Below are 24,069 nucleotides of genomic sequence, written 5' to 3'. Positions count from 1 at the left end.
AGTAGTTGCCAGGACCTGTAGGGAGGGAGGAATGGGGAATGACTACTAATGGGTTTGGGGTTTCTTTTGGGGGTCATGAAAATGTTCTGGAATTAGTGATAATGGTTACACATCCTGTGAATTTAAAACACATGGAATAGTACCATTAAAAGAATAAATCTTATAGTATGTGAATTATATCTCAATAATAAAACAAATAGAGAAGAAAAATATATGGTGTATTAGAATTTGATGAGCATAGATTTGAAAATCACTGTTGACATAATTCAGCCAATAATTACCTAGGAGCCTCAGTTTCCCCTTTAGTAAGACAGGGAAAACAGGGTTTTAGTCTAAATGATTTGTAGGGTTTTTTTCCATCCAGCTTCCAATGATTCTGTCAATCTTCCTGCATGATCAGCAATTTCAAAAAACTGTTAAAAAAATCAACTCTAGAATGAAAATCAGCCCTTATACCTCTGGTACCTTATTTAAAGAAGATCTATTTCTGAGTATTGATCATTTTGATGTAATCTTTTTTAATAAAGAACAACTCTGATTTGGTGGAATTCTATGAGATTTTATTTTCCCATGAAGATTTCTGACTGTGAGCTTTGTGAAGAAAAACGCCGAACTTAAAGTAACTTGTGAAACTGGTTGTAACCATTAAGTGAGAGAGCAGTTTTCACAAGACTTTAACGAAAAGGCAGGGATAGCTGTTGGCATTTTGGAGCCAAGTTATGAACATATATACATGAGTCATTGCGGTACGAAAATAGAGAGCAAATCGTGTGAGGACACAGATTTCGTATCAGGCTTATGGCACAGTGTTTAAGAGCTTGGGCACTGCAGTCACCTTTTCTGGGTTGATACCCTGGATACACCACTTACCAAGCCACTCTGTGCCTCAGTTTTCTTGCCTGTCCATAGCTATAATAATCGAAACTCCTTCTAAGATTGTTTTGAGGGTTAAATTAGATGATACTTGTACAGCACTGAGAAAGTTGCTTGAGCTATGGTAAGGGCTTAGTAAACATTAATATTATCTATTTTCAACGAATACTCCAAATGCTTGATGAATTGCATAAACACATTTGGCACTGCTTGATGAATACTTGTTTACAGTGTATGTGCTCTAATACAACTATCTCAATAGTTATTCCCTCATATACAAAAAGATTTTTCACATTGTAAATAAAATTTTTTTGTAGAATAAAAGCAAGAAACCTCACCAACAAAATGAAGTTCCTGATAATTATATTTGCTGTAATCCTTTGGACTGAAACACTGGCAGATCAGAGTCCAGGTACCAGTATATTTTATGTTTGTTATTATTTAGGAAAATAAATAATTTTATGTTGCAGCACACTTTATTTTAATAAAAAGAGAGAAATAAAGAATTTATTTACTAAAAAATCAAAGTACACAGCATTTAGTAGTAGTTGTAGGTATACAATATCAAACAAACTTATTCTCTCAAAGATGGCACAAAGTCATGAATTATGTTACATCTTGTTAAAAAAACTTTCAATGATTTATTTAAGTCCCCATGTTCCGTGTCTGTATGAATAAAGTCAAACCATTCATTTACTGGTCAGTTTGAATCTTGGCCTTAATAAATGAAAGAAAAAGAACCCCACGCAGAAAACAAAGTCTAAGTATTTTTGTGGCTAAACCATTGCCTACCTTTTCTTTTACAAACATGAAATACACACACACTCTCTCACACACACACACACACACACACACACACACATGCATATACATACAAAGGTACTTCAAAAAGTTTGTGGAAAAATGAATTAAAAGATAATGCAAATCCTTCCATGAACTTTTTGAAGACTCCGTGTGTGTGTGCGTGTGTGTGTGTGTGTGTGTGTGTGTGTGTGTGTGTGTGTGTGTGTGTTATAAAGGTTAGGTTTTTCTGCTCTCCTGCAATTACTAAAAACATAGTTCAAAGAAGTATTTTTACCCTGCACTTGCTACCCTAGGATTCTCTGACAAATTTCTGAGTTCCTTTGAAAGAAAGAGCCAGTTGTTAGACGTTCACCAGTGCACCACTAATTCCAAGAGTGGAGGGGACTGACCACGACTGCTTAAAGTAGATGCTGCCCGGACTGTCTTTATCAGGCTGGTGCACCCTTCCCCCAGCTGCCGCAAGTATCACCTGCAACAGCTCACAGCTGCACCCCCTTTCTCAGGAGACTGCTCCCAGCTTTCCCAGAGCCTCCTTACCCAAGAGGTTATGCCCATAACCCTCCGCTCCTTTCAATTCCTGGGGGTGGTCTTAGGCCAATGACTGATAGGGAAGTACAAAAATCTGGTCCTCTTGCCTCGAAGAGTGACAACTGCTGTAATTTATGCTCCAGAGTCCCCTGCAGTCTGGGTCAAGGTGAGACTGCCTGATGACACATCATTCTCTGCCCTTTGCCCTGTCCTATCCTGCTTCTCTTGCACTGCTTGACCTCAAATTGAGCCCATTCACCTCAAATCCCCGTCTCAGACTCTGCTTCCAAGCTGTCTAACCCAAGAAGCCGCTCACTCTGTACTGTTTCCAAAAACTGCTGTTAGTCCACAGACCATTTGGGAATTTTCTGGGGTGGTATTGTGTTATTCATTCCTTAGTACAATGTCAGAGCTTGGAGTTTCAGAACTAAAATTTTTTAAATTGTACATTGCCTTTGGTATAGAGTTAAGAAAGAAAAATCCATTGGCTAACTTTACTCTTGTTTGACATTTTAGCAAAAACCAGTGCAGTTTCTTCTATCTGGCCTCTGATATACCCTCAACATCAGGACATAGTCTCAAATGAGTACTGTGGTCTAAAGCATAAAGGCTAAACAGTAACCTTGTTTTTGTTGTTGTAATTTTATTTTGACAGAGCCAGGCCCTGAGTATGCAGATGTCGTGTTTCTGGTGGACAGCTCTGATCACCTGGGAATTAAGTCCTTTCCTCTTGTAAAAATGTTCATCAACAAAGTGATTAACAGTCTCCCCATAGAGGCCAGCAAGTACCGCGTGGCCCTGGCCCAGTACAGTGACAAGCTCCACGATGAATTCCACCTGAACACGTTCAAGAACAGGAGCCTCATATTGAACCACCTCAAGAAGAATTTCAGGTTCATTGGCGGGTCCCTGCGGATAGGAAACGCTCTGCAGGAGGCTCACAGGACCTATTTCTCTGCACCTGCAGATGGAAGAGACAAGAAAGAGTTTCCCCCAATTTTGGTGGTCCTGGCTTCGGCCGAGTCTGAGGATGAGGTGGAAGAGGCTGCAAAGGCCCTGCAGAAAGATGGGGTAAAAGTCATCTCTGTGGGGATGGAGAAAGCTTCTGAGGAAAACCTGAAGGCCATGGCCACGGCTCAGTTTCATTTCAACCTTCGGACGGTCAGAGACCTCAGCACGTTTTCCCAAAACATGACGCAGATCATCAAGGAGGCAGCAAAGCATGAGGCAGGAGCGGCCAGTGCTAATATGAGAGGTGAGGAAGCCCGTGGCCCAAGGGCAGCCCATGCCCATGCGGGGCCGCCTGCGCCCGCCTCATCTCTTGCAAACCCTGCTCGGGTTTCACGACTAGCTGGGCTGAAGCATAGGGAGCTTCTGCTCCTCCTCCCACCTTTGCCTGTGCTGTTTTCAATGACAGCAACCCTGTCATGCTCCTTTGCCTTCTTACAGCTTGAATAACTCCTGACATCATTTAAATATCAACCCCACATTCTTTATCCTCTTGGAAGCCTTCCCTTTCAAACCTCTCCTTGGGTCTCACAGTGCCTGTGCACACCGTATGGCAGGAGCTCTGCCCGTCCTTACCCGTTTCCACGTTTCTCCTTCTCCCCAGCAATGAACTGGGAGCACCGTGAGGACAGAATTGGCAACTTACACGTGTCTTTGCCTTCCTCAGGCCTAGCACAGTGCCTGACAATGAGCTGGTGTTCTATTCCTTATTGATGAGTGAACAAGTGAGAGTTTTCCAGATAAAGCCATAACATCCTTGTCTGTTCTCTTTCCCTCACAGTCCTGGTACAGTGTGAGGCACCCAATAAATTTCAATAAACTCCTGCCAACTAATAGATGGCAACCCTCAGTGGGAATGATAACCTTGCAATGAGACACCCAGTAGCACATGTTCATGCTTTGTGTCCCAGCAGGCAAAAAAGGGGAGCGCCTCGGCTGTGGGTAGTGTGGTGCAGTGGGCTGCGGTCTTGAGCACCACCCGGGCGGCGTGGGCACCTCCTCCCCCTGCACCATTTTTTTCCCCTTAGAGGAAGAATCTCTCCAATGAGTGTCAGGGTCTGCTAAAGCCAGAAGCTTGACTCATTAGCTCTCAGCCATACGGTCATTTTATGACAATATTTTTCACCACTCTTCCCTCTCTCATTGGCTCCAGCCACCCTGGGCTTCTTGCTTGTTCCCACCTCTTGCTGCTCTTTCTGCCAAAATTTCTCTCTTCAGAACTCCACGTGGCTGAATCCTTCATTCATGTCTCAACACAATTGTGATCCTCTCAGAGAGGCCTTCCCTGACTTCAGGTCTCAGGTAAGGTAGTTCCCCCACCCCCGAGCTCCTGTTTTATTTCCTGGCTAGCACTTATGACTGTGTGAAATAATAGGATCTAGTTATCTGCTCTCCCCATAGAATGTGCGCTTCCTGAGGTTAGAGATATTTCTGCTAACTCATCCCTGCATTCCAGCACTTGAGAGCAGTGGTGATGGTGGTCATAGCGGTGCTCAAGGTGGTGGTGCTGGTGGTTGTACTGGTGGTGATGATGGTCATGGAGATGATGGTGGTGGTGGTGGTGGTGGTAGTGGGATATGGTAGGAAAATTGGTGAGAAGCACTCTTTGGATAGACGGAAAAGCATATGCAAAGCTTTTGAAGGTAATGACCACGTAAGGCTTGTTCAGAATTTTGATCGTTTGTCCACTAAAGTAAAACGATGCTAACTTTTTCTGTCATGACTACATCTATTTGCACTAATGCCTGCTGACAATCTATAATGTACCCTTTTCACTCTGGGCCAGTGGTTTATACTAGTCTTAATATTTTTTCTCTCTTCATAGTTCCCTTCTCCATATCCTGTCAGAAAGATTCACTTGCTGATCTTGTGTTCCTGGTGGATGAGTCACTTGGGACCACAGAAAATTTAAGGGCTCTTCAGAGCTTCCTGGAGAACATTACCAGGTCAATGGATGTGAAGGACGACTGCATGCGGCTGGGACTGATGAGTTACAGCAACAGCACTGAGACTATTTCTTTTCTGAAATCAAACACAACTCAATCTGAATTTCAGCAGCAAATCCAGAAGCTTTCTCTGCGGGCTGGAAAATCCAATGTCGGGGCTGCCATTGAGCAGATGAGAAAAGAAGCCTTCTCAGTGTCAAGTGGCAGCCGAAGGGCACAGGGGGTGCCTCAGATCGCAGTCCTGGTCACCCACAGACCATTGGATGGTGACGCACGTGATGCCGCACTTAAACTGCGGCTGGAGGACATAACTGTGTTCACCATGGGCATTGAAGGGGCTAACAGTACCCAGTTAGAAGAAATAGCATCTTACCCTCCAAGACAGACAGTTTCTATGCTGAGGTCCTATGAAAACTTGGAAACTTTCAGTAGGAACTTCCTGAAAAAGATCCAGAATGAAATATGGTCTCAAATTTCTACTCATGCTGAACAAATGGAACTTGATAAAACTGGTATGTTTTTTAAAATACTGTTCTTTTTTTTATTGTTGTGAATATTCATGAGATACAAAGCTAATTGTCACCCCTCGTGCCCATGATGTGAGGGCCAGATTCATACTGCGGACATACCCATTACCAGAAATTACTTTTGTACCCTGTGTCCCCTCCCAGTTATCCCCCAACCACCCTCCCCCTCCCCATTTCCCCCCACCCCACTTTGTAGCCCAAGGAATGTTCCCTCCCTCTGTAAGACCAACGCCCCACTGTGGTCTTTCTTTCCTTCCTTCTTTCTCTCTTAGCTCCCACGTATGAGTGAGCACATGCGGTATTTACCCCTTTGTGCTTTGCTTATTTCACTCAACATAAGTTTCTCCAGGTTCATCCATGAAAAAATGCTCAACATCAGTAGTCATTAGGAAAATGCAAATTAAAACTACATTGAGATACCACCTCACCTCAGTTAGACTGGCTTTAATAAAAAAGACGGTGAATAACAAATGTTGGCAAGGGTGTGGAGAGAAAGGGAACACTCTTACACTGTTGGTGGGACTGTAAATTAGTACAACCACTATGGAAAACAGTATGGAGGTTTCTCAAACAACTACAGGTAGATCTTCTATACAATCCAGCAATCCCTCTTCTGGGTATATACCCAGAGGAATGTAAATCATCATGTTGAAGGGATACCTGCACTCCCATGTTCATTGCAGCTCTGTTTACAACAGCCAAGACATGGAACCAACCTAAATGTCCATCGATGGATGACTGGAAAAGGAAGCTGTGGTATATATACACCATGGAATACTACTCTATCATAAAAAAGAATGAAATACTCTCATTTGCAAAATGCTGTTCTTATTATAAAAATTATAGTATTAGTCCATTTCTGTTGCCTATAACAAAATACCCTGAACTGGGTGATTTGTAGAAAACAAATTTATTGCCTACAGTTTCAGAGGCTGAGAAGTCCAAAGTCCAAGGAACACATCTGGTGAGAGTCTTGGTGGTGGCAACAGTGACCCAGGGGTCTCACATGGCAAAAAATGGTGGAGCAGAGACAGACTGACTGTGCTCTTCTTTTAAAGCCCTCAGAACCATGCCCCTGACCACCATTATTAATCCATTCACTGTGCCATAGTCCTATAATCTATTCACTTCTTTAAAGCCCCACCTTTCAATTACCATAATAAGATTTCCCACCCTCAACAGTTACAGTGGGAATTAAGCTTCTAATATATGAACTTTGGGGGCACAATTCAATCAATCCACAGTAGTTATATAAGTGGCTGCTTAGGGTTGGGGCAGGAATGAGGATGGACTGTAATCGGGTAAGTGGTGGAAATGTTCTAAAACTGGATTTTGGTGATGGTTTCACAACTTTATAAATGTAGTAAAAAACAATGAGCTAAAAATCAATGAATCACTTATAATAAATCAATTTTATAGCGTGTAAATCATACCTCAATAAAATGTAAAAATTAATATGTGTTAATTATAAAATATTTTAATAGTATGGATGGCCATAAAGAAGAAAATAAAATTACCTGTAATCCTGTCTTTAGATAAAACCATTCTTAACATTTATTTCTCTTTTTTTTCAGTCTCTTCTCTCTCTCTGTCTCTCTCCACTCATTCCACTCATGCACACACACACACACACACACACACACACACAGTTTTTAAAAATGTTATCACATTGTATATATCAGTGCTGTTCAACAGAATGATGGAAATAAGGCAGTCACCAGCTACATGTGGCTACTGAGCACTTGAAATGTGGCTAGTGTGATGGAGAAACTGAATTGTAAGTGTAATTTAGTTTTAATTCATTTGAATTTTATAATCAAATGTGCCTAGCAGCTATCTTATTGGACAGTGCAGGTGGATACAGTGGGGTAACTTGTATCAGTTACAATTACATTTGGGTGTGATTAACAGAAGAAACCAAAATAACTGTGATTTAAACAGGATAAAATTACTTTTTCTGTTTCACAAATAAGCCCCGAGATAGGCAGACTGAGCTGATGTGGAACACCACAGTGTCAGGGACCCTGTCTCTTTCTATGTTATCTTTTGCTGTTTGTGGCCTTTATTTCCAAGATCATCGTCCAAGAAAACTGCTCCAGGCATCACATTTACATCCAGCAAGAAGGAAAGATGAAATAGAAGGAACCCCCTTTTCTTCAAGGATACTCCTAGAAGTTATACAATTTCTGCTTACTTCCCATTGGCTAGAACTTGATCACATATCACACACAGTTGTAAAAATGGGGGCTAGGAAATGTAGTCTTTATTTGGGAAGCCAAGTAGCTAGGTAAAAATTGGGGGTTTGATTAGTGTAGAAGAAGGAGAGAATGGATATTGGGGATAACAAGTACTATCTGCCTTACCCACTTTTCTATCAACCTTGTATCATGAACTTTTGTCTGTTTGCTTAAATATTCTTTTGCAACATTCTTTTAGGTTGAGAATAATATTCCATTGCATAGATATACCATAATTTGTTTAATATATCTTAAATTGTTGGGTATATAGATCATTGCCAGTGGTTTGCTCTTGTACCTATATCTTCATGCACAACCATGATTATTTTCCCACATTTTGATCTTTTTAATTATTTTTTCCTTCTATGATTTGACTGAGGAATATCCTAGTTAAAGTTCTTTGTGAAACTGCTATAATTTTGCCGAGCTCTTTTCGAAGGTACATGCCAAGGGATACTTGATACGACTTTGAGTGTATCTGATTCTGAGATATCTGCTACCTTTACACTTTTCCTCTACAGATAAAATGCTTCCAAACAATTGACACTAGAATTTGGCAGCATTCACATGGGAAAAAATTGTAATCTTCCATATTAAAGGCTAATTTTAAACTCAGACCAGTCAATTGAAGGCAAGTTTAAGGGTGCCTCTTGGGCCAGCCCTGAGTTTTTTGGCTTGTGTACATTGTAAAGCAGCAGCAAGAAATCAATCCCCCTTTACCTTCTGAATGATATGTAGGGGACTCCCTCCAATGCAGCTGCCTTGGTGTAGTACCGACTATTAGGGCAAAGGAGGGATGTGTAGTGTGGTCTCTCTTGAGGAGTTTGCAGTGATGGGACAAAAAACTATTATTGTCATTATAGAAATTTTAAATTGGAAGGTATGAGACCAGGCTAGGTCAAAGGCTATCCAAGGGGGATAGTTGTCTTCCATAAGGTCTCACAAGGTGGCTTCTTGTTAATTCAGTTGCTCTCAGATGTACCTGACTCAGGTGGTTTCCTCAGAAGCAGATGTCAGGCAGGGATTCACATGAAATTGATATATTAGGAAATATGCCCAGTATATTAGTCCATCTCTGTTGCTTGTAACAAAATACCTGGAGCTAGGTAATTTATAAAGAAATAGAATACTTATTGCTTACAGTTTTGGAGGCTGGGAAGCCCAAAATCCAAAGAACACATCTGGTGAGGGCCTTCTTTGGTGGGTGGTGACAGCAACACAGGGTGTCCCATGGCAGATGGCTGAGCAGAGAGACAACTTCTCACGCGCTGTCCTTTTAAAGCCCTCAGAACCATGCCCATGACCACCATTAAACTATCAATGGATTAATCCATTGACTTGGGCATGGTCCTCACAATCTAATCACCTCTTCAAGGCCTCCTCTTTTAATTACCATAATTTAATTACCACCCTCTTAACACTGTCATAGTGGGGGATAAGTTTCTAATACATGGATTTTGGGGGACATGATTCAATCCACAGCACCTAGGAAAACTGGAGATTGGTAAGGAAACAAGAAAGTAGAAACAAGAAAGGAAAGATAGTAAGAGAAGTCCCACAGAGGGTAATGTTGGCTCAATTCCATGGTGCCATTCTAGAGACAGTGCAGGTCAAACCTTAGAGTTGTTCCAGTCAGGGGACAATGTAACCAGAGAATTTGCATTCAGCACATGGGGAAATGTAAATTTCCAGACACTTCTGGCTCAAGTGCCAAGCAAAGAGGATTCCAGCAACCCGGGAGCCACTTGCCCACCAATATAGTGTTTACCATTGGAAGTGAAAGCAAAGGACTAGGACCAGTGTGCACAAAAATGGTAAGAGATTTAAAAGCATACATGTAGAGCACCAACAGTACCTGCTGTAAACTTATCAGCATCTCCTAAGGGGCTTGTTAATGATTCAGTGGCCCAAGTCCTGCCTTAAACCTAATAAATCAGTCTCGGAGGGTAGAGCCTGGGCACCTACATTTTATTTAAGTCTCTGACAAACTCATGCTAGCATCATTTAAAAACCACTATCTTAGTGAATTTTCTGTGATCTAGAGCATTGTGGCCAGCTTTGCGGTTTCAGATGACCAAAGCACAGAGAAACACGTTGTATCTGGCTTAGTGACTGCTCTACTCACTACATCTGACAAACAGTAAGTGTTCAATTTTTATTAAATAAAACTTCATTGAATCAAAGGGAAACTCACATTAGCCAAACTCAAGAGACTGATGTATAGGAAGAAAATGAAAATTATCTTTATAACCATGAGAACTGTCAGGGCCCAGCATCCTGTGCATTCATGTCCTCTGAGCAGTACATTCTCTCCCTATAAACATGCCAAGTTAGAAGCTCAATTGTAGTCAAAAGATGGCTAGGGATTGTGGAATTAGAAGAAGGCAGTCAGTTTTATGATTGAAATGTCTAGTTGCATTCAATTGGGAAGATGTTTGTTTTTTAAAGTCAAATATGTTCATCTGTGTCTATGTTTGTCTGTATATCTAACTGCACAGATGAGGCCTTGAGCCAAGGGACACATTCCTCTTCAGCACTGTCCAACTGAGATTTTGTAATGATGGAGATGTTCTGTATCTATCCTGTCCAATATGGTAGCCACTAGCTACATGGAGTTGTTAAGCACTTGAAATGTAGCTAGTGCAATTGAGGGGCTGACTTTTTATTTCATTTAATTTTAAGTAGTTTAAATTTACATTTTAATAGCAACCGGTGACAAGCAGCTAGAGTATTAGATGGCACAGCTCTGGGCAGGGTTGGGTGGACATTGCCACAGTTACCCACTATGACTCACATTTTTCTCTTACATTGCTGACTACTGCTACCTCTCTTCTGAGGAACACTCAACTTTTTTTTACCATCTATATTCTTTATGGTTTGTTTCAAGTTTTGCTGCCCTGGGATCAACCCTGTCTGTTGCAGATAACTGCTTATCTTTGCCCTAGTACTTTATGTATGGATTTTGTAGTTTAATTCTTAAGGCCAAACTTATTTTCAGTATTTCTGATTTTTTAAGGAACAACTGTCCATAGCCTGAAGTAGTGTCAGTAGCTGTAAATTACCCAAAAGCTGCGAAGAAAGAAAAGAATTCTGAAATGACTAAATTGTCTTGTATTTTAAGATTGGTTCATATAGTCAACCAGATAATGTCATAAATAACCTAAATTTTGAAAATATGCTCTTTCTCCTACCCAATTTTGATGAATGACTACATATATTAGTATATAGACTATTAAGAAAGTACCTTTTTCATAGCTTCAGCTTAACAAAGGAAGGAACATTGAGAGGTTTTTTATTAAAATTTTTTTTTTTTTTTTGCTGAAATCCTATGATATGCCAGGCCTATGAGGCAAAAGCAGAGAATTAGGCAATGTCTCTGTCCTCGTGGAGCTGACATTCTGTGGTAGGAAGCAGGCTGTGCTCACAAACAAATGAATAAGATTTGTCCAGAAAGTGCCATAAAGAAAATAAAGGGTAATAGGATAGACAATGACTGATGTGCTTTAAGCTGGAAGAGAAGGGAAGTCCTTTTTCAAAAACAGACATTTGACTTGACGCATCCGTAATGAGAAGGAATCAGCTATGTGAATATTCTGGGGGAAGAATATTCCAAAAAGAGGGGAGGGCAAGTGCAAAGGCCCTGGGGCATATTCAAAGAACAGAAAGAAGCCCAGTGTGATTGGAGCACAGGGAGTGAGATGAAGAATTGCTAGAAATAGGGTCAGAGAGAAAAGCAGGAGGCAAAGTAAGGCTGATTTTTCATTTTTATATTCTAAATGCAATGATAAATCATTTAAGTAGAAGAGTAATATGATGTGATTTTAGCTTTAAATGTATTGTTTTAGTTGCTCTGGGAAGAAGAGATTATTGGGAAAGTAAGAATAGACGGCCATCAGTCCTATGCCATTTGTCAAGAAATGATAAGGCATAAACTGTCTAAGAAGGCAGGTGTCAATGCTAGAAAATTTATTCAACTTAGAGCCTGGAGGCTTGGGAATCTGGTCATCACTCTTTGATTTATTGGCTGTGTGACCTTCAACAAACTACTACATGTACTCTATTTCAATTTCCTCACAAGGTGGTTGTAAATTTCAAAGGAGAAAATGGACATGGGTGTGCTTGATGAAGTGTACAGGGTCCATGCAAACATGAAGAGTCCTCATTCTTTATAACCTGCGCACCTCATGTTCCTCCACAAATTCTCTTGCAAAGTTCTTTCTAGATTCTCTAAAACTAACAGAGAATGCACTTTCTGCTTACCTTTTTTTTTTTTTTTGCAGGCTGTGTGGATACGAAGGAGGCCGATATCTATTTCCTCATTGATGGCTCAACTAGCATCCAGGCAAAACAGTTTGAGCAAATCAAGGCATTTATGTCAGCGGTGATAGAAATGTTTAGCATTGGCCCAGACAAAGTCCGAGTTGGAGTTGTGCAGTATTCAGATAAGAAGGAAGTGGAATTTGATATCGCTGTCTATTCTAATGACATTGACTTAAGACAGGCTGTTTTTAACATCAGGCAACTACAAGGTGGTACTTACACTGGGGAAGCCCTGGATTTCATACTTCCAATAATAAAGAAGGGAAGGAAGGATAGGACAAGCGAGGTTCCCTGTCACCTCATTGTACTGACTGATGGGATGTCTACAGATAGAGTCCTGGAACCTGCTGAGAGACTAAGGGCTGAACAAATCACCATCCATGCAATCGGCATTGGAGCGGCTAATAAAATGCAACTGCAACAAATTGCTGGGAAAGAAGAAAGGGTTAGCTTTGGGCATGAATTTGATGCTTTAAAAAGCATCAAAAATGAAATTGTTCGCAGCATCTGCACTGAAAAAGGTAAGCAAAACAAAAAAGGATGTATTCTCCGCTTTTCATCAGCTTCAGGCACATTAATGGCCAGGCCGAGACAAGGCGCGATGTGACCAGTTGTCTGGTTAACATTTTGCTGACTTCCTTTATCACCCTGGAGGGGATTCAGCACCTCACTTTAAACCAACTATCAAGACTGAAGAATTCCTCTGTAGTCAGCTGTCCCAGGGCCATCTTGGAAGTCATAGCAGGAAGTTTGTTAAGAATGTGTTGTGGCCCTGACAAAGCCTGCTGCTGTGGAGTGAGAGTCTATTCTACGTGTGTGTGTGTGTGTGTGTGTGTGTGTGTGTGTGTGTATGTGTGTGTGTGCACGAAGATGAGAACAGCGGAAGTACAGTACATGTGTGCACACAGATGAGTATGAATGCAGTGGAAAGAAAATGAGCTTTGACTTTAGGGTTCAACTTGATTTTCTGCTTGAGCCTGAAACAACCTCATCTGTAAAATGAGGATAAGGCCTACATCAGAGAATTCTTATAGGTTGAGTGTTATAAATGCCAATCATTATTTTTATATTATGAATGCATATCTAGTACACTTGTAACCATCATTCATTTTTATTTATAACAGAACAAAAACACATATTTGCATTTTTGTTACATCTACAGATTAAGTACTAAAAGTCAGAAAAAATAATTTGTAAATTTCTGTATCTGGTTGTTTGTTATTTCTCTTGTTAGTAATAGCCACTTACGAATTCAAGATGGTATATGTTGATGGCCAGGATTAGCACATGAAAATACTGCCCACTGAGAGGCACGTTAGCTTACTGGTTAAGAGTAAGGAGGCTGGAATTAGAGTCAAGGCTCAAACCCCAGCTTTACTACTGATTAGCTGTGGATAAGATACTGTCTGCCTGCCTTGGTTTCCTTGTCTGTAGGCTTATTGTTAAGTTTAACAGTGATCACACATGTGAAGCACTTAGATGAGTGCCTGGCATGAAGTAAATGCTACGTAAAGGTTAGCCATTGCAGAAATCAGTTAAGTTGATGATGAGTAACGGAAGAGAATTCTCACTTATTTAAACTTACTGAAGTGGAAATGTGTTTGAATTTTTTTCTGAGTCACTAAAAAACAAAATAAAAATAAAGAAGCAAGAAAGTAGCATTAACAACAAAATCCTAAATCACAATTTTGTTCACTTTTCTCCCTGTGATGGACAGTAATAGAGCTGAATCTTCAGGGTATCTCAGAAACAGTGCCAGAGTAAAAGGTCACCAACATTCCCTAGGGTTGATGCCAAGAAAGCACAAGGGTTTCAGGAAGCATAAAGTAGATTGTATCTCAGGTCCTTTCAAGGGAGAAGGTCCTTGCCCAATCTGAGGAGGTGCAGAACATCTCTTGCATTTCAGGTAGTTGCAGTGAAGTTGTCAGCCTGAACACTGGAGGAGACCAGCTGTGCACAAGGAAATAAGTCATAAGATGGTGAAGAGAGAGGCAGGAAAACTTAGGAGCCTAAGGTTGAGGTGCTAGAAAAACACTGACAAGTCTCAGAGCAGATGCAGATGGAATGAGCCACAATACATTGATGGGGGACAGGGTAAGCTGCTCTAATAAAAAGACCCCAAACTACACAATACAGAATATTACTTCTCTACTACACATTCTGTGTAGTCGAGGTCTAGTGGAGAGGCTGTTGTGCCCTCAACACATAGCTTTCATCTTTAGGTCAAAATTGAAGCTTCATTTCTCATCACCTCCCTTCTGTGGAAAGGGGAAAAGGACCAAGGAAACCCACTGCACTTATTTGTTTAATGGTAAGACCCCAAATTGGCTAGATCACTTCTGCTCATATCTATTGGCCAAAACTTACTCACAGGGCCACGTCTAGCTACAAGGAAGGCTTTAGCTGGGCAACTATCTGCCTTGCTGAAATTTTATTAGAATGGAAGGAAGGGAAAATAGATATTAGGGGACAAGAAGCAGTCTCTGTCACAAGTAGATACAAGGAAGTAGATTTTGTAAAAGTCTACTCCTTATACATGTGTTACCTAGAAGACAGTCTTCTGCACTTCACCGCAGTGGGGCTTTGCCAAGGCTACAAACATCATCAGAGATCTCCCTTCTTAGGAAATTTCAGAGGGTTCCAGGGAAGTTTGGGTATTAAAATAGTGGTGTCAATGTCCCTGGTGGATCAGAGGGCTGGCCTTACACAAGTTATTAAAAAGTAATTCACATCTTTTTATTTTTCCATAAATGGCTGATGCTAAGTGTTTATTTTCAAGTAGTATGGGATAGACTATGTTGAGTGTTGAGGAGAAACTGGTAAAAGGAAAGCAGAGATTACAGATAGACAAAAGGGAAAAGACTAAGAGATACACGCTAAAGAAAATTTATGTGCATATTTTATATATGTATATATATACACACATATGTACCATGACTAAACAACACTTTTTTAATAGCTTATAGAAATTTGTCTTATATATGTGTAGATATGTACATATACATATATATGTCCATTTCCAATCAGTAGGCTATTCACAAATTTTATGTATAAAGAAGTAGTCCATGTTAATGGCTATGTGCTTACTAAAGCCCTTATTATCTCTAGAAAATTCTACAATTTCTCTCATTGGTCAAATCACTTTAAATTATCCCAGAAAATAATGCTATTTAAAGATTATTTGGAATTTTGTTTTTCAGGAATATGGAATACTAGTCCTCGGAGTGCAGGGAATCAATTACTTTAGCTCTGATTCCTTTTTTTTTTCTTTTTTATCACCAGTGCATGTTTGACATAGCCTGATGCTTAGCATTTCATATATCTCAAGAATTATGAATGGATAAATTATAAATAAGTGATGTATGCATGCATGTACGAGTGAATACTCACTTTGGAAGTTGCATTTTGTCTTTAAGACTCTTTAAAATCCACGTTCAATGGATTTCTAATTCAGAGTTTTAGTCAGCAGACTTCTACTAAAGATGCAAGTAAAATTTCCAAAAATAATAGTAATTTTCAATCAATGTTTTCTCATTAATGCATTTATTTCTGCTTTACTCTTTCTACATATTCTAAGACCTATGTGGACCTGGTGTATTTCTTGTCTTTTTTATAACATGTAGGATGTGAAGATATGAAGACTGACATCATGTTTCTGGTGGACGGTTCTTCCAGCATAGGACATGAAAATTTTGGGAAAATGAAAACCTTCATGAAAAACCTGCTATCTAAAGTGCAAATTGGTGCAGACAAAACCCAAATTGGTGTCGTTCAGTTCAGTGATCATAATAAGGAAGAGTTCCAGCTTAATAAATACCATACGCAGAAAGAAATTTCCAATGCAATAGATAGAATGTCTCTCATCACTGGAAATACTTTAACTGGAAGTGCACTAACCTTTGTAGATCAATACTTCACCCACCCCAAAGGGGCCCGCCTTGAGGTCAGAAAGTTTCTCATCCTCATCACAGATGGAGAAGCACAGGATGATGTGAGAGATCCTGCCAGGGCTCTTCGGGATGAAGGCGTGATCATCTTCTCTGTTGGGGTGTACGGCGCCAACAGGACTCAGCTAGAGGAGATTAGTGGGGATGGCAGCCTAGTTTCCCATGTTGAGAACTTTGATGATCTAAAGGCAATAGAAAATAAACTCGCCTTTCACGTGTGTGCACTCCATGGTAAGTGACCCTGTTATCCTTCAGGATTCAAGGATGTGAGCTGTTATTTTTGTGGGTGAACAGAGTACTGTATTCTGGGCATGGCCTCTACCTGAACTTCAGTGTTTAATTTTGGTCTTATCTATGTTATATTAAAACACCCATGACCTCCAGGGATATTCCAGATGAACAATTTTGGCAGCTAATTTGGCACACAATAGCCTGGCTTTGGTGACTTCAAATATATTCCAAGAAGGTCTAAAAATTTTACATTAAACTTCCAACTCTTCATACCTGCATACCTGGATTTTACAAAGCCAATTTTTAATCCCAAATGATTTCCTGGAACTGTTTCTTGGCTACCTGTAACCAATGTCAAGCAGTAAACAATTGAAATGCAAATTCATGTTCCTCTTAGTTAAATGAAAGGCAGTACTTTAAGCACCCCCACCCCCCAAAAAACCCCTTTGTATTTTAGAGATATAGTGTGTATTTTCATTACTTCACAATATTCTTCTTAATCCCTATCAACTAGGTATTTTATATTTGTCTGTTCATGTGTCTGTTCCTTTGGAAAATTTTAATTTGGGACTTTTTTCTTCTGATTGCTTAGGGTCATCATTTCTATCTCACAAATTGTAGTGCTTCTCAAATTGTATTGAGAAAACTTCAGTTTGAGCCTATCAATTTTAATGCCTCATGAATGAAAACTTGCTATAAAGTCACACATAGAATAAAAACACCTGTGCTTTTAAATCTATTGTGCTATTACCTGTGTTTTGTATACAACTAAAAGAACAAACCAAAGCATCAGTAAGTTTGTTGTATGTTATTCCCCTAGCAACGCAGACGACTCCTTTGAACTTCATTCTTGAAAATTACGATTGTAAAATTTTCAGAAAGTTAACAAACAAAATGTCTCATTGTAAACTCTGAGTTTTAGATGACAGCTTTAAGTTTTCCTTGCTAACAGTTTAATTAGGGTTTTTTCTTCCTCCAAGAGTAGCAGTGATTCCAGAACCCTTGGTAATGTTGAGTGGTGTACCTAAAGATCATAGCCTCGACTTTGATAAATGTAATGATTGTGGAGGCACTGTCTATAGCATAAGGTGAAATTTCAATTGGCTCATACCTTAGATCGACTCAATATTTATTGTCTTGACTGGTCACCAAATCTCAGTGGAGCGTTGCCCCTGTTTTTAATAGATATAATCTGGGCATCTACAGTGTCTGAGACTTGAAAAATTGAGATTTCATTGCAAGAAATAAGGACTGGAGGTAATATATACAGACGGATAGTGGAGAAAGTGAAACTTTGGAAGGCATGTGCTTACATTATTAAGGAAAGGAAGAAAGGGGGTAGAGAGCCTAGACTCTTGAGACACAGCCAGAGTGGTCACTTGGCTTCTAACATGGAGGAGGGCTTCGGGCTAGGAAAGAGGTGATAGGAGTCTTGGCTTTCCCTCTAGATTGGGCTACTCCTTTCTGAGTTCTAATTCAGGAGGTCAGGGGAAGGAGCACAAAAAAATGTGCAGACACATGATGCACGTGGGAAGGTTTGCCTACCCGAAGCTTGGAAGACAGCAGGGGCCGGAGGAAGTAGGATTAAAAACCCCAATGTACACAACGAGCTCCTGAGGTCTTTAAAACAGCAGGTCAGTTTGGCAAACATCAGTATGTCTCAGCATTATATTAGTATTGAAGTAGCCTCTGACGTTGCCTTTCAGTTGAAAGCCTTCTTAGCAAAAGGCATCACATGTCTTAATGAGATATAGCAGAACAGAGTGTTGTGCCATAAGGACCACCAATCGTGGAGTTGTACAGAAAAGGGTACACATGTCCTTGGAATCATGACATAGGCAAGTTGTGTGCTTGTCTGAGTCTCAGCTTCTTTCTCTGTAAAATGCCAACAGCCACCTCGAGGAACTAAGTGGGATGCAGTGTCTGGCACATAGGAGGCTCATGAAAATGCTAATTTGCTTCCCTTCTCAGCAGTCTGTGTAGAATGCACTGTAGAAAGTTTGTGATTCCCACTTTCTTCTTTCAGATTGCAAAAGGATTAAACTGCTAGACGTTGTGTTTGTGCTGGATCACTCAGGCAGCATAAATTCACAACAGCAAGAAAGCATGATTAACCTAACCGTGCATTTGGTGAAGAAAGCAGATGTTGGCAGGGACCGAGTTCAGTTTGGAGCTCTCAAATACTCTGAGCATCCTGAGATTCTTTTCTACCTTAATACATACCAAAACAGATCAGGAATCATCGAGAACCTGAGGAGGCGCAGGGACACCGGAGGGAGTACCTTCACAGCCAGGGCTCTCGAGCAGGCAAAGACCTTGTTCAGAGAAGAACACGGCAGCCGCATCAAACAAAACGTGAAGCAGATGCTCATTGTCATCACTGATGGGGAATCCCACGACCACGATCTGCTCAATGACACAGCATTGGCATTAAGGGACAAAGGCATCACCATCTTTGCAGTGGGTGTAGGAAAGGCCAAACAAGATGAACTTGAGGCTATGGCAGGGGACAAAAAAAATACTATCCATGTAGAGAATTTCGACAAACTGAAAGATACTTACCTGCCTCTACAAGAAAATACGTGTTCCAATGCACAAGAGGGTGAGTTGTCATTTTTAAAATTTCTATGGGGATAGCAATAAAAGTTTAAACAAAAATAAATTGTAAGTCTTGGCTTCCCAGGTGTCATTGGCTGAATATTTCTCTGCTAAGGTTATGAGTTTTCTCATCTCTAAAATGGGTTGACTGAGCAAGACCCCAAAGGTCCCTTCCCACCACAATATGTATTGAAGAGATTACGCACAAAAGTTTCAGAAGCATTTCTTGCTGTCTTGCCACCCCATTGCCTTTTTCTGGCAGAAAAGAACTCTTCTTAGGATAATATTCATCTTACCCTTTTAATGACTACTCATGCTGCTTTACTTGCTTTCTGGTCTCAGTGCAGCCACTGGGCATCAGTTTCAGGCCAAACTCAGGTGGAAAGTTTCATGGTTTAAATGGATAGACTTTTGTCTTCAAAGATCCAGGGCCCTCTGAATGGGATTATAGGTGTCCTATAAGGCTATAGGAAATTCAAGTGGTCTGATGTGCTGATGTGTTTTTCTGGATAAGGGCTACTAGTGCAGAGGAAGGGATATAGGAGTTGAAGGTGGGGTAATGCAGACTAGCTGCTGGGAATGGGGAGGAAAAAGGACTAAGCTGATTTCATAAGCTGCCACAGGGGTGGGTGGGCTGGAGACAGCACTTCCCAGTGAAGACAGGGTGAGATTTGCCACCCAGTCTCAAAAGCAGCAGAGAATGACAAGTCATCTAGGAAGAGCTGCTGTGCCTCGTGGAAGGTCTGAATCCTTGCCGTGCATGTATGGGCCCAGTCCTCCCAACCTGGCAAATGAACAGCCAACTAACTAACTTCCTTTCTTCTTTCCTTTCTCACTCCCTTCCTCCCTCCCTCCTTCCCTTTTTCCTTTCCTTCCTTCTTTCTTCTTCTCCACCAATATGAAGCCCACTTTTGTAGCCCACACAAATCATGTTTCTAAGACTGACATTAACCACTCCCATCTCTGTAACCAGTCCAACCCCAGATGAAACCTTCCCCCAAATTCTGTGTCAGATCATCATTTGCTTTGCTCATTGAAACCTTGCCTGACCACTATAGCTTTACCTTACGTAAGTACGCAGTAAATTCATCTTCTTGATTTCAGATATTGGACAATGATATAATCTTTACTTAAGAAAAAAATTACGATTTTTCCCAAGGCAATGGGACCATCCCAATTTTTCTCCCTTTTCTGGCCTCTCTCTGGACTTCCCCGCTGAGCCATGGTCTCCCCTCCATCTCTCCTGCCACCTGCCAATCCACTTGACATTGAATGATCTTTCTAATATGCACTGGACTATGTTACTCCTCTTCTTACAGCTTTTTGCAGGCCTCCCTCTTCCCTTGAGGCAATTTCCAAACTCCTGAGCTCCATCTAGCCTCTGCTCACCTCTCCAACCTCATTTACTGCCCCTCGCCTCTTCACAGTCTACTCTGTCATTCAGAAATTCCTCCCCATCTTTACGCACACCATTCTACCCACCATGAACACCCAAGCCCACCACCTCACCTGCCTACCTCTAGCTTGTCTGTCAAGTTTCAGCTTTTGCTAGTCTCCTGGTCTGACACCTGACCCCATGTCCCCATTATGTCCCTCAACTCTTGCATCTTCAGTTTCTCCTGGTGGTAGCACTTGATACATATTTGCTGTTTTCTTATCAGTATCTGTCATAAGACTATGAGCTCCTTGGGCAGGCTTTGTCTTCTATTTAGTATTGGGTCCCCACGAAACCTAGCACATTATTAAGAGTACAGTGTTTTCCTAGGAATATGGAAGCTGTTTTATTCTCAGCTCCCATGCCTACATTTTGGAGGTAGACACTGAGATTGAGTATGGGGTGCAAGATGTTTATTAGGGATCCACAACTGTGAAATAAAGGGGGAAAGCAAAATGGGCAGAAGAAGTCAAACAATGACACTTGTTCTGCAAAGTCAGACCTAGCAGTGAGCTCTGGAGCAAGTGCTGTCCACAAGTGTTGCCCAGCATCAGACTAAAATGGCTGGGACTGAGAACTCCATTCCCACTTAGTCCCAGGATATGGGCTGCCCTGGGAAGGGCATGGCCTTTGGCGAGGCATCTCTCTGTATCAAGGCAGACCCTGAGGGAGCTGACAGTTGGGGCTGTCTACTGGCCCTACTCTCACATCTGGGAAGTAAGGCCTTCATTGAAGGTCTACCTGGGCAGCCCATCTCCATGTCTACCATACTACTATTACAAGGACTAATGTGACAATGGGCAAACTATTGTCTCAATTACATTTAGTAATTATTTAAGTGCTGCTCCTACCCCAGTCATTGAGTTTGGTTGGAACTGAGTGCAAAGTCATACCTTGATTTGGGGACATTTTACACTGGACTTCAGGGAGATGACCGTATGCCCTGCTTACTAGCCACCAGCACTTGTCCTATGAAGTTTTAATATTTGGGTCTTGATATTAAAAAAAAAAAAACATTGCCTAGAAAAAAGTGGTAGATTTAAGGGTAGAAAGGATCTAGAGGTCCAGATACCAGTCCACCCCATAGTAGTTTTATGCACCTAGGCAACTTACTTAACCTCTGAATTCCATTTATATATCTACAGAATTAGGATAATTCTTTATAAGGTGGTTGTGAATACTAACTGTGTTATTGTGTGCCAAAAGTATTTTCAAAATAATATTTCTCAATATGAATTTAATGTGGTAGCATTTATGGTAATAGGAGTACTAAAAATAGTATAGTAGTACTATTACCTTGACTTGGGTGAGTGTTCCAATGTGGGTATGCTGAAGGGACTTCCAGCCTCGTAATTACTTTTTAATGAATCTATCCAAACTTCTTTTTTTCCTCTCTTTGAGTATTTCTAGTGTCTTTTCAAATGAATCATATCAATAGTTAAAATTGGAAAAACCTCTCTTATCTTTCCCCTTCCTGCTATTTTTCCTTCTCTTTGAGGGCCAATCAGTGATTCTCTCTTCTGTTAACTTATCTAAATTTGCTACTAATGTAAAACAATTTAAGTATTTGGGTAAAGGGTAAATAAAGTATTGGGTAAATGTAGAATGGTTCATGAGGAAATAATTTATCTTTTTTCCTATTGCAGTCTGTGACCTTCAAGAAGCCGACGTGATTTTCCTTTGTGATGGCTCTGACATGGTATCTGATTCAGAGTTTGTTACCATGACAACTTTCTTGTCAGATTTAATTGATAATTTTGACATTCAGCCGCAAAGAATGAAAATTGGGATGGCTCAGTTTGGTAGCCGCTACCAGGAAATTATTGAGTTGGAAAGCTCTTTGAATAAAACCCAGTGGAAGACTCAAATTCAAGCTGTCGCCAGGAGCAAGGGGGTTCCGCGAATTGATTTTGCCCTTAAACACGTGAGAGATATGTTTGATCCATCTGCTGGTGGGAGAAGAAATGCTGGTGTCCCTCAGACTTTGGTTGTTATCACCTTTGGGGATCCCCGCTATAACGTGGCAGATGCAGTAAAAACCCTGAAAAAACTTGGAATTTGTGTCCTGGTTTTGGGCATAGGAGATGTTCATAAAGAACAGCTTCTGCCAATAACAGGCAATTCTGAAAAAATAATCACTTTTCAAGACTTTAATAAATTAAAGAACATGGATGTGAAAAAAAGAATGGTCCGTGAAGTCTGCCAGAGCTGTGGGAAAGCCAGTAAGTGCCCTGTCTGGTTTCATTTACCTGCAGCTTCCCTTTTCTCTGTGCTCCAGAGGTGTCTCGTGGGCTAGCTCTAGCAGAACCCCTGTGTTTAGAACAGTGTGCAGTGTGAAGAGACCCGTCCTCTGCTCCTACGAAGTTTGGGATCAGTCAGCCTCCCTCGGAGATGAGGAAAGGGCAGAGGCTGCAGGGCCGGGCTGTGCTCTCTGGTCAGCCCTATCCCCTCACTGCAATCCAGAGTCCACGTTCCTCTCAGCACCTGGATCCTAGTCTCCTCTTTCCACCCTTTTCACTTCCTGGGATGGTGCCCTGCATCCAGTAGAAAATAAGTAAAGTAAACATGTGCTGACTGGAAGTTTTACTATTTTAACATTGTTAAACCATCTTGTAAGGGATGCAGTGTGTGTATGTGTACAGTGTATGTTTCCTTCTCTTAGTGAGGCCATTCCTGTTATTATAACATAGTACAGATTTGAATCATTCTTAGAGATCATTTAATCCAAAGGCTGTAAACGAAAATGGCCACAAAGACCAGGTGGGCAGTGTAAATGAGTCAGGTGGGCTGAGTGTGAGGAAAGGGGCTGAGGAACAATGACCCATCTAACAGGTATGTCACTATCCAGCTCCAGGTGACAGTAAATTTGGGGCTGGAAGGTGAGAGGACAGCGTTTCCAGAAGCAACAGTGAATTTAACATTTTGTGGAGTTTGCACAATATTCAGAAATTCCTCAGCGTGCTTCTGTTTCTGAAGTCATTATGATGAAAGCCACTTCTTTCACAATATGTGTCAGTCTTTCCAAGCTCTCCAGATCTTTTATGTCCTATTTGGGGTGCTCAAGTACAGGTAGATTGCTGTGGTGGAAAGAGCCTTGGCCTGGGAATCAGCCTCTTCATTTGTGGAATGAGCAACCAGACAGGACCAGAGGTGACCAGCAGGCAGGTGGCAGATGCAGTTTATTTATCTCATCTAGTGTTGACATCTTGTTAAATTAGTTGACAGCATTTAACAACTGGAAATTTTACATTTAAAAAAATGTAGGTTTCGAGCTCCTCTCTAAAAAATCAGAAGATCTGACAACACTGGGTGCATTTCCCACGTGGCTGCCCTCAGCTGCAGCTGAGCAGTGAACAGATGCTAGGGTGGGTCATTGTTCCTCAGCTCCTTTTCCTCACACCCTGCCTGCCTGACTCATCTGCACTGCCCACGTGGCCTTTGCAACCATTTGCATTTGTGACCTCAGGAAATTACATTGTCTCTAAGAACAGTTCATATCTGTAATATGTTACGATTTTATAAATCAGAATGTGTCAACATTAAAAGAAGAAAAAACGTGCATGCTCTCATACACACATATGCATACACAAAGCCAGTGAGAATAAGACTAAACTA

General features: G+C 41.0%; 1 protein-coding gene across 2 annotated transcripts in view; it reads left to right on the top strand.

Annotated features, from left to right (window-relative positions):
- The first annotated feature begins 1,218 nt into the window (after positions 1-1,218).
- Positions 1,219-24,069, top strand: part of COL6A5 (collagen type VI alpha 5 chain) — an 89,610-nt gene continuing 66,759 nt past the window's right edge. For both annotated transcript variants that reach the window (XM_063114881.1, XM_063114883.1), the window contains exons 1-7: positions 1,219-1,285; positions 2,861-3,460; positions 5,039-5,671; positions 12,204-12,764; positions 15,867-16,421; positions 18,448-19,023; positions 22,101-22,676. In XM_063114881.1, the coding sequence (XP_062970951.1) occupies positions 1,219-1,285; positions 2,861-3,460; positions 5,039-5,671; positions 12,204-12,764; positions 15,867-16,421; positions 18,448-19,023; positions 22,101-22,676 (3,568 nt within the window). The remainder of the gene's footprint in view (positions 1,286-2,860; positions 3,461-5,038; positions 5,672-12,203; positions 12,765-15,866; positions 16,422-18,447; positions 19,024-22,100; positions 22,677-24,069) is intronic.

Source organism: Cynocephalus volans, chromosome 11, assembly GCF_027409185.1.
Source record: "Cynocephalus volans isolate mCynVol1 chromosome 11, mCynVol1.pri, whole genome shotgun sequence".
Taxonomy (NCBI): Eukaryota; Metazoa; Chordata; class Mammalia; order Dermoptera; family Cynocephalidae; genus Cynocephalus; species Cynocephalus volans.
The sequence above is the reverse complement of the archived record's forward strand: the minus strand, read 5'-3'. Positions and strand labels throughout refer to the sequence as shown.